Source organism: Vulpes vulpes, chromosome 5 (assembly GCF_048418805.1).
Source record: "Vulpes vulpes isolate BD-2025 chromosome 5, VulVul3, whole genome shotgun sequence".
NCBI lineage: Eukaryota > Metazoa > Chordata > Mammalia > Carnivora > Canidae > Vulpes > Vulpes vulpes.
Genome location: NC_132784.1, coordinates 91349887 through 91360856, shown reverse-complemented (window position 1 = coordinate 91360856; position 10970 = coordinate 91349887). Strand labels below are relative to the sequence as shown.

Genomic DNA, 10970 nt, shown 5'->3' with positions numbered 1-10970 from the left:
CAACCAGAGCCAGAGCCAGCTGTCCTGTGTCATGCCCTCTCATGCAGTAACCACTGGCATGGAGGGGGAGCCAAAAAGGCCAGAGTAGTCCTGGGTCTCTGGGGAGGACACAGGGGGTTGCTGAAAGAATTAAGATGGCTCTTCCCAAATCCTGGGCCTCCCCAGCCCTGCATCTGCCTTTGTGGGTTAAATGAGAAATCCAGGCACTTGGTAAGAAGCTGTGCAAATACCTTCTAGGATGCCACTAACCCATTCAGCAGAAAGACACTCAGAGCTGCCAATGCTTTAGGGAAGATCAGTGAGTGGAAAGAAGGTGGTTTTTCTAAGTCAGGACTGAAGGATTTTGCCTGGTGGAGTGTGAGCTCCGCCCCTGCAGCAGAGCCGAAAAAGTCTCCTCGGTCCCTCTCTTCACAATATTTGATCAGGAATTTGGGGGCGGGACCCTGGCCTGGCACAGACCCGCACACTCTCAGTAGACACTCTGTCTCTGTCTCTCTCTCTCTCTCTCACACGTTCTCCAACCCAAGGAGGCCAGACAGAGGGACGTGGTCACTCTCTGAAAGGTTCAACTGGAGGTAAGTTTAGTCATTTTACTTAAATTTTTAGTCCCTTGTAGTTCCATAACGGGAGAAAAAGAAAGAGCTCGAGCATGGGGAGAGGGGCTGGCAGGGGGGAGTCATTCCTCATGCTCCCATCTGGGCCATGACGCCAGGATACTGCAGACAGGCATGGGGGAGGAGGGAATGTGTTAGCCCTGTCCTACAGTTCCTTTCTGGTTGTTGTGGGAAGGGGGGACCTCCACTTCTCAGGCATGAGAAAGGGAAGGACCAGGTATCTAGAGAAGCCAGCTCGGTTCTGCTAATACTCATAATCCCACCACCCCAGCCCTGCAGTGTGTCCAGTAGGCAGACTATGGTATCTGAGTGCTGTTATAGGGGAAGGATGGGGGGGCAGTGAGAGAGAGAAAGAGAGAGAGAGTGTGTGTGTGCTGGGATGAAAGGGAGAGAATAAAGAGAAATGTTGAGAATCAACCACATTTAGGGAGCCATGAAGGAGGGTCCAGCCCAGCTGAGAGGATGACTTCTGGTCTGATGTCCTCGACTGTGGTAAGAGGCAAAGATCATTCTCCAGAGTGGGGGAATGAGAGAACAGCATTAAATCCTGAGTCAGCTCCCTAAGACTCATGGAGTACCAGGAAGGTCTCTACTATTAGGGTGGGCAGGGGGATTTAAAAGTATACAACCCTGGAGCAACACTGCTAAGAGACAGAAGGGAAGAGAGGCAGAAGCTCCCCACCCAGCTCTCTTAGCAGCCATGGCTCCTAAGGAGAGGCCAAAGTGGGTAGGATGCACAGCCCCTGGAAAGCTAGATCTTGAAGAGGAAGGTGGATCTCGTCTGCCAAGATGCTCAGTCTGGAAGGAAAAATGGAGACAGAGGCTCACTGTGCCAGCCTCCAGACAGCTACCTTGGCCCTGCAGCAGCCTAAGGCTGTGCATGGAAAAATGCGCTGTTGGCAGTGGGCTGCTCCATCTATCTTTTCTCCTGGCCAGAGCCAGTGCCCAGCCAGGGTGCCCAGGCAGTGGGCAGTTGGGTTGGCTTCTCAGAAACACTGTGGGCTCTTTGTCCAAGGCCTGAGGCTGCTTGAGGATGAGCCAGGTGGCTCTCCTCTGCAGCCCAGAGGCTAATGGAATGAAGGAGGCCTATGGGCATCACTTTTAGGAAATAGAGAGGTCTGGGGCCTGGGAGGGATGGTTGCAGAAGGTGACTAGATTGAGTGACACAGTCAGGGTCTTTCCCATCAGTTCATTGGATTTGATGCTGACTTTTAGATTTCTTTCTTCTGTCTCCAGTTGCCAACTTGAGGAGGCCTAATAGCAGTGTGAGGGATATTTGTGACCCTTCCAGGACCAAGAAAGGTTCTAAGGTTCCTCTGCCCAAGGGTGAATCTCTTACCTCTGGAAAGTTCCCATTGCTTACAAGGGCTATCCAGTGCATTGGCTATAGGTATTCAGAGTAGGGTGACCAGTAGGGTCCCTCATCTTCCATATCTTCAGTTTCCCTCCCAGAACACACCAAACCCACATTTCTCTCCAAGCCTGCCCTGTTCTCATCTCGCTAGCATACAAGCTCAAGGCAACAGGTTGCCTGGCACTGGCGGAGAGAGGGGGGTAGTCATGGGGGCTGGTAATCCAGATGTCATCATAGATAGCTCAGAATGAGAGATGCCAGAAGCCCATTCCAAAGCCACATTCTCTTAGATATACACAACTTTCTTCAATCCCTATTCCATTTTTCAGCATTCTTCATTCATTTCTCTGGGCTCCACATGGCTCTAGCATAATGTCTATGGTGGAGCATGAGGGAAGCTAACACACTTTAGTAGATACTATACAAGAGATCCCGAGTGCATGGACTCAGATTCCACACACTCAGAACCCATCCTAGAAGACCAGTGTCGTACCTGGTGCCAGTGTCCCCAATCTGGAGAGGACTGTAGCTATGACATGAAGACCCTGTGCCAGCCAGGTTGCATGCATAGTCACAAACTGCCAATCGGAGAGTTTTCTCACCCAGCAGACTGCTATGGACACTGGCACTTTGAAAGGTCACCCAAGCCTTGTGGGGACTGCAGACAGCCCACACCCCTCCCCAGAGACCAGAAACCAGAAACCCCCAGCTTGCCCAAGAGACCAAAAGATCTTCTAGGTGTAGTTCAGATCCTCCCCCTTTGAGGTCTCAAAATGCTTCTGGAGGTTTCCCACAAACATGGAGAGAACCAGAGAGCTTTTTCTTTGGACTCTTGGAAAATATTATATCCCTGGGGAGTTCAAACTGAATGTGAATTCAGGCCTGAAGAGCACCCACCACCGCCACGGGCATGATTGTGGTGGACTCACCAGGTCCCTCCACAGAACCTTTAGGTTGCTAGAGGCTCCTAAGGACCTGCCTCTTGAAAGAAATGCAGTGCCCCCCATTCAAGTTCCTTCTAGTCTGGAAGGCTCTGTTTCTGTGACTCTATGAGCAAGGTAGAATGCACCTGCCTCCCCCAGGTAGACACAGTCCAGCCGGATCAAGTGAGCTGAGCCGGTGCTGGGGGAAGGCGGGTAGGAAGTGAGAGCAGAGTCGCCCCGCCCCCCAGGGGCTTACTGCAGATGTTAGAGCTGATTGCTCACAGCCCAAGGCTGGCCTCCCCGTTTCCCTGCCTCCCTGCCTCCCTACTGTCTCACTCATGCCTGCTTGCTCTGTTCTCTCTCCCTTCTTGCAGAGAGACAAAATGCAGTGGGCCTCCCTCCTGCTGCTGGCCGGGCTCTGCACCCTGTCCTGGGCCCAGTATGATGAAGACCCCCTTTGGTGGTTCCACTACCTCCGCAGCCAGCAGTCCTCCTATTATGATCCCTATGACCCTTACCCCTATGAGCCATATGAGCCTTACCCCTATGGGGTGGAGGAAGGCCCTGCCTATGCCTATGGCTCTCCACCCCCGCCAGAGCCCCGAGATTGCCCCCAGGAATGCGACTGTCCACCCAACTTCCCCACAGCCATGTACTGTGACAACCGCAACCTCAAGTATCTGCCCTTCGTCCCTTCCCGCATAAAGTACGCCTACTTCCAGAACAACCAGATCTCGTCTATCCAGGAAGGTGTCTTCGACAATGCCACGGGGCTGCTCTGGATTGCTCTCCACGGCAACCAGATCACCAGTGATAAGGTGGGCAGGAAGATCTTCTCCAAGCTGAGGCACCTGGAGAGGCTGTACCTAGACCACAACAACCTGACCCGGATGCCTGGCCCGCTGCCGCGATCGCTGAAGGAGCTCCATCTCGACCACAACCAGATCTCGAGGGTCCCCAACAATGCTCTAGAGGGTCTGGAGAACCTCACAGCATTGTACCTCCAACACAATGAGATCCAGGAGGTGGGCAGTGCAATGAGGGGCCTCCGGTCCCTGATCTTGCTGGATCTGAGTTACAACCACCTGCGGAAGGTGCCTGATGGCCTGCCCTCAGCCCTGGAGCAGCTGTACTTGGAGCACAACAATGTCTACTCGGTCCCTGACAGCTACTTCCGGGGGTCACCCAAGCTGCTGTATGTGCGGCTGTCCCACAACAGTCTCACCAACAATGGCCTGGCCTCTAACACCTTCAACTCCAGCAGTCTCCTGGAGCTTGACCTCTCCTATAACCAGCTGCAGAAGATCCCCCCAGTCAACACCAACCTGGAGAATCTCTACCTCCAAGGCAATAGGATCAATGGTGAGACACTGACAAAGGAAAGTGGGGAGTAGCTGTCAGTTTCATTGGGAAAAAAAAAAACAAAACCCTATTCTGAGTGCTAGCAGCAATACAAAAGCCATAGACATAGGGAACCAAAGAGCACTGATGAAGCAATCTGCAACCCAAGCTCTCCCCCTGTACAAGAGGTACTAAGTGGCATGTCCCTAGACCAAACAGCAGTGCTGGGAAAATTCAGTAGGGGGTGGGGTGGCCTGGAAGAAGTCATTCCAGAAGAGGTAAGCCTTGAGAGATAAGTGAGTGTGGGCCAAAGGAAAGGGAAAGGGACAAAGCCATTCTAGGGATTGGAAGTGCCACACAGGAACCAGTCACTGAATAGGTCAGTAGGGGACAGCCCCTGTCCCTGTGTGTCATATGTTGAGAGCAACAAGAGGGAAGTGTGCAGAGGTTTGGATGAGAGCAGTTCATGGAGAGGGGGATTTAGGACTTCTAGGGTCCATCTTGGGAGGAAGGTGGGCTGTGAAGAAACCATAGCATTTGTACTACTGATCCAGACGAGGATGAGCTCTCTGCTTCCACATGTGCTTTACGCCTGCCTCCACAGCCCATCTTGTTTTTGGCTGTTTATTTTTTGAACATAACAACTGTTGGATAAGAACATGTGACCTCTGTGAGCTGAATGAGGTACTTGTTCTGGTCAGTTCTCCCTGGAGTACAAGGAACCCCTGGTGGGGGAGCAAAGGTTCCCCTAGGGTCACAGGGGCCCTATCACCACAAGCTCCAGGGTGGGAGTGGGGGTAGAAGGCTCAAGGACACAGGCCTCTTGTTTTCCAAGCACTTCCCAGTAAATGCCTACAGGAATCCAAAGGGCTACATCTCTCCCTCTTATGACTAAAATATTCATTTCAGATAGAATTATCTAGTTGCTCTTCAGGATCCGTGTCAGGATCTCAGGTTCAGAAAGTGCTTACATTATCCCAGGGCCTCTGATGTTGGAATCCCAGCTCATAGGTCCCGAGGCTTCCTCCAGTCAGCAAAGTACCCCCTTCCTTGGGAAAGGACTCACTACCCACCATTGGCAAAGGGCTTTGAAGCAGAGCCTGCTGTGAGCAAACCAGCCATCAAAGCCCAGATAGGGACTGAGCTTTCATCCCTCTCTCTCTGTCCTTTTGCTCCCCATGCTCAGGGAACAGATTAGTCATTTGGCAACATGCTAATGGGCTGGATAGCCCTGTGAGGGAAAGAGGCACCCAGGCCCAGAGGTCGACAGCAGGCCAGGCGAGGTGAGGAGCTATCTGGTCCTCTGCTTTGAAGCCCAAGACACCATCATGGGCACACGACTGTTTAATTTGTAAAGTGTCTCTCTTTGGGGGAGGGAGGATTCTTCTTTTCCTGAGTAGGCCAGCTCTCTGAGACGTCTCTGAGATGTCGCGTGCTACAAAAGGTTTGACATTTACTCGTGGCTGTCCATCATCCCACCCAGAAGTCACTTGCCACCCCACTCTGAATCCAGAAGGACTGCCACATCAGAAATGTCATATTATGTGTCATGTTTGACCCTGAAAATGTGACAGCAAAGAGCAGCTGCCAAGGGAGAGAACCCATTAGTTATTGCCTGATTATATGTAGTCTGAGAAAGTTGGGGTGGAAAGGGCTCCATCACAGCACCCTGTCACCCTCTGCCTTCCACAGAGCACATCTGCCATTCAGATACAAGCTGGTCCACCCATTCCCAAAGCTCTGTGGAAGATCAAACCACTTCAGTTAAGTGGACCAAGGTCTGATGAGAAAGCTCTCTATTAAGTCAAACAACTTAAAAATGTTCAGTGTCTCCCTCAAATCCCTTCTTGTATCATTTAAGCCAAATCCCCTAATCTAGTTATCATTTAGTCTCTCTGCCAGTCTTCTTTTGAGGGAAAATAATACCAATTCTTGCATTTAATTTGTCTTAAATTAGCAAACTAAGACATGTGAGGTGCTTGGTCTAGGGCTGGGCACATAACTGAAAAGCAGTAGATGATAACAGTTACCAGCTTCTTCCTCTCATTGCCACTTGGAAGTTGACAGTCATACTTTCGTTTTGCTTTACTCTTTGCATTGCGGAGATGGAGACACTGAAAGGGAGCAGTCATCTCTCCAGGTACCTACCTGTGTAGGTAGAACCCTGAATACAAGCCTTCAACGTGTGAGGACCTGGCACCAGGTGTTTCTGGCTGAGAACATGAGGAATACCTCTCTGATTCAGACTATCAGCAGGAAGGACAGTGCCCTGAGTTTGACCCCCCTCTCCCAGGGCACCCTCCCACAGTCAGTTGCAGGGATGGGGGTGGGGGTGGGTGGGACCCAAGTAAATCTGGGGGAGGAGCTACATGGAGGACAGAAACTAAAGGGTGTGCTGGGGAATAAAGCCCTCCCTCCCCCTTCCCTCTTCCATTAGGATCTCCCTCAGATTTTCCAGCCTGGCAACAGCAAGGGAAGACAGCTCAGAATGTTATTCATTCAAGGGAGCAGGGTGGGTACTCCAGGAGGAATTTGGAAAGACTTATGTCAGTATTTAATCTGGCCTGGAAAATGTCCTCCAGAGTCTCCAAGCAGAAGCCCTGTCCTTTCCTTGAGCTTGGGGAAGACAAACTCGGGGCACCGTGCATCTGCTGTGTGGATAGACTCCACGTACTTGGTGTGTCTGGCAGTCCTTAGGTATTCCCTGTATTTATATAAGTGTGCAGGGATCCAGGATTTTAGCAGATGCTCTGAGAGCCCGAGGCTGGGGTAGAGAATCAATCTGGTACAGTCCCCAGTAGATTTGGAAGTGATCTCTAAGCCAAACTACCTGACTTCTCCCCAGCCCATTCCACTCTATCCTTCTCTGTGGCCACCCCAGGTGCACCCCCAGCCTAAACTCTGCGCCCAATCTGACCATTCAGAGTCCACTTAATCTACTTCCTGGGACCAGAAAGGAGATGTCCAAAAGTGTCCACAAGATCTCCACCACCCCCACCACACCCCACCCCTGTCCCCACGTGTCTCCCTTCCTACCCTTCCCACCCTGCAACTGAATGCCATCCACAGAAGGGCATTTCCCAGCCTCTCCCCTCTCCCCAGCCCTGTATCTTATTATTCTTCAGGGCTGGACTTTGTGTCTTTGTTGCAGTACAAGTTAATGGGTTGCAGCCTTGCCGCATTTCCTCTTGGTCAGTTCTTGGGAGAGACTGAAAACAAGTGTTAGTGCTATGGCAAAGCACTTTCCTGGCCAGCCTATTTAAGCTCCCCACACCGTCTTCCTCGCAACCTTCCCTTTCACAGGTAACCGCAACCTCATTGAGGCCAGACATAGTGCTCCCAGGAAAAGAGTCAGAAAACCATCCTCCTCCCGCTCCTCTTAGTCCTCCCGACCACCCGGGTAGGCTGAGGAATGCCTCCGGTGGAACCAAATGCAAGCTCTGGGTCTGCCCAATGTAGTGACAGCCCTCAAAGTATATCCCACCAAGACCCAACAGGTGACTTCACCTGGAGCCCCCGCCCCCCCCCCTCCCCCCCAGGCAGAGGCCAGTTTTCTGGCGGCCCTCAGGCACCCCTTCGTGGTGACTTGCGGCATCCCTGCTGGAGTTTTAGCTGAATTCTTGGTTTGTTCCCTTCAAGTTCCTAACCCAGTAGACCCGAGACAGAAGTGGTTGATATGTCCAAGAGGACAACCAGAGGGAAAAGAGGATTTATGTTAAACCCCAAAAGAACTATTTTGTTCATTAAGATCATGTGTTTTGGGGAGAGGGGGAGAACAGCTTCAAAAAATCTTTTGAGATTTAAAAAAGGGGAGGAGTCAGGTAAGCCATCTCACATTAAATGCAGGAGGCAAGGGAACTATCTGTTTGACTGTTGAGGTCCACAGCAGCTCTTTTCCAGCTTCTCCGATCTGCGGGCCTTGCTCATTCCTTCGGCAGTACTGAGAATGGAGACATGCACCTCCTCAAAGCTCCTGCACGCAGAGGTACTTGTCTCCCTGCCCAGGCTTTCTCTCTTTCATTTCCTGCCACCCTCTCTATCTGCCAGAGTGTCAGGAGATATTCCAGATCTAAGTCCCTCCACGTCCCCAGTCTTCCTTCTCAGAGAAGTTCAGCAAGCCCTCCTTCTCCAAAGGCCATCAAGTCCTTCGAAGCTGCAACGTTGGTCTCTGACTACCTTCTGCTCCCCACTGCTGCCCACAGAAGGGAAACTATCAATGGGATCCTGGCTGGAAGGACACTCAAGGACATCCCAGGGTCTGCAGAGCACCGTGCAGATAAAGGCGTGGTGGTTCGGGGGCCAGGGCTGCAGACGCAGGCAGCGATCCCCCTCTGGCCCTGGTGTTACCCCCTCGCGGTGCCGGCGGGCATATGGCCCCACCCAGCCAAGTCCCGCTGCTCCCCCCCAGAAGGGTTGAAGCCGCTTCACAGAGGCTGACCTGCCTCCCTGTGGATCCGGGTCTCTGATCCAGGCTTCTGCACCCCTTCCCCCTTGTCCCCACAGAGTTCTCCATCAGCAGCTTCTGCACCGTGGTGGACGTCATGAACTTCTCCAAGCTGCAGGTGCTTCGCCTGGACGGCAACGAGATTAAGCGCAGCGCGATGCCGGTGGACGCGCCCCTCTGTCTGCGCCTTGCCAGCCTCATCGAGATCTGAGCGGCCCTTGCATAGGGCAGGGGCCGAGGGCCCCCACGCCCCACTGCATTTGGCTTGATGGTTTGGTTTGGCTTTTGCTGGAAGGTCTGGGACAGATCATGTGACAGAAGTCCACGGGCTCCCTCTGTAGTCTTCTTCCCTGTAGTCAGGGTCAGGTGGGATCAGGGGACAGGCAGCCTTTTACTGAGGGACATAGCTGTGGCTCTCTTTTCAGGACAGACGTGGTGGCAGAGGATGTAATCCCTGGAAATCTCACTACCCCTAGGTTCTTCCCAATGATCCGGTGTCATGAACTTGACAAGTCCCTTGGGCAACAGCACATAGCGTGCTTTCCCCACAATCCCTGGCTCTCTCTGTGAGCAGCGCTAGACAGCTCTCCTGCGTGCTGGGCTGGTGGTGCAGTTACTCTGGGCTCCCTCTCAGTGCTCCTCGGAATATATACCTCTTACCCAACTGCCTCCTCCTTACCCTCCTCATCTGCTCAGCCTCGCTCCACAGACTCCTCTTCTGTGCCTTAGGCAGAAGCATGAGAGCCCAAGGCATGTGGGCATGTGTCCCACGGCCTGTGCAGAGAACTCACACTAGTGTCCGGGGGTAGAAGAAACCCAAGAGTCATCTCTAGACCTCCCTAACCTCACTCCTTGAAAGCTACCAGGTTGGAAGTCACCAGCGTGATGGCAATATTCAGGGACTGATGAGAGAAGACACAACCAACTTTAGGCTTTGATAAGTGGATAGGGCTGTATTTTAACTGGGCAGTTCTTTGAAGGTGGATCAGACTTCTAAACAGGAAAGGCCATATCTTGCTTACATCAGCATCCATAATAGTGGCAAACATCCCGAATCAGCTGAACTGAGGAAGTAGCCCCCAGAGTTCCACCCTTGCCCCAAACACCCTCTGTGTGTCCCCAGCAGCTCTTTACTTTATCCTCCAAGGCACGTGGTTCTCAAAGCATGAGAAAGGTAGTTGGTCCTCTTCTCTTGTCCAAGCAGAAAGGTTTACATCCTGATGGGAGAAATGGTCTCCAAGCAGGCCTGGGCATGTCTGGCTAGCCCAAAGGAGGATGCTGTGGTTCGGCTGTTATTAATTGATTTGTGCTGAGGCCATAGTTCATAGTGAAAGCTCTGGCTGGAGATGCTTGTTGGGTCTGTGAAGCCTGGGCCAGGCAGCCAAATCTGGCCTGTGCTGAGGAAGAACCCCTCTGCTTTCACATCTCTGAGCTGCACCCTCATTACTGAAGATGCCTTTTGCTTTATAGCTTTGCTGGAGAGCAATTCATTCTTCCCATGTCTGAAAGGTAATGTTGCCTGGGGCCTAAGCGTCCTGCTCCTTTGGGCACCATTGGAATGGAGCCATCTGGGAGGTCAGGGACGGGGACTGCCTGAGGAGAGCTAGCCCTAGCCTGGCCCCTGCCCAGATGCCATTCCATCACTGATATTTAAGTGAAGGGGAGGATCCCTAGACTATGTTCTTGGCTCCAGACTCAAAAATCCACAAAAGCCAAACCAGCTCATTTCAACAAAGGAGAGCTGATGTGAAGGGCGAGGCTGCCTCTGCTCCAGGCTCTTCAGAAAGCATCTGCATGTGAACACCATCATGCCTCTATAAAGGATCCCTATTACAGGAACAGCATGAGTGGTGGCTAACCTGACCAATAAAGTTATTTTATGATTGCATCTGCAAGAATGGAGTCATTTAAGGCACACACAGAAGGGTTACTTTAAGGGGACCTAATGGGTCACATTGGCCTTGGACTGGACGAACCACCTTTCTTGTCTATTCTGCTTGGGGCAGATGTGGGGGGGTGTTAAAAAAAAAAGTCACCTGTATGAAATTTCTAGTTAGCAAACTTGGTGTTCTGGAAGTTCTTCCATAAGTCTAACTTCAATCCCGCTAGTTACACATTTCCTTCCATTTGATCCCCAGGAGAGAAAAAAACAACTGGGCTGTTTTTCCAGTCATAGTTAACATTTTTCTTCCACCACCAATCTTGGCTCCTCAAGCCAGGAATTCTGGGGCTGGCGGGTCCTGAGTATTGTTGCCTTACCTGCTTCTGCCCTCTACTGGCCACTGTGCAGAACT

The 10970-nt window shown here is 52.0% G+C and overlaps 1 protein-coding gene across 1 annotated transcript; it reads left to right on the top strand.

Annotated features, from left to right (window-relative positions):
• Positions 1 to 240: 240 nt before the first annotated feature.
• FMOD (fibromodulin) lies at positions 241 to 10564 on the top strand. The gene is made up of 3 exons (XM_025991471.2): positions 241 to 575; positions 3266 to 4253; positions 8736 to 10564. The coding sequence occupies exons 2-3, from the start codon at positions 3275 to 3277 to the stop codon at positions 8885 to 8887; spliced, it is 1131 nt and encodes a 376-aa protein (XP_025847256.1). The 5' UTR covers positions 241 to 575; positions 3266 to 3274; the 3' UTR covers positions 8888 to 10564.
• Positions 10565 to 10970: the final 406 nt, after the last annotated feature.

What these genes read in the sequence shown, in the direction of transcription:
- FMOD (XM_025991471.2), top strand. Translation starts at nt 3,275, where the DNA reads ATGCAGTGGGCCTCCCTCCTGCTGCTGGCCGGGCTCTGCACCCTGTCC. An exon ending in CCAAGGCAATAGGATCAATG is followed by an intron (nt 4,254 to 8,735) that starts GTGAGACACTGA and finishes TTGTCCCCACAG; the next exon opens with AGTTCTCCATCAGCAGCTTC.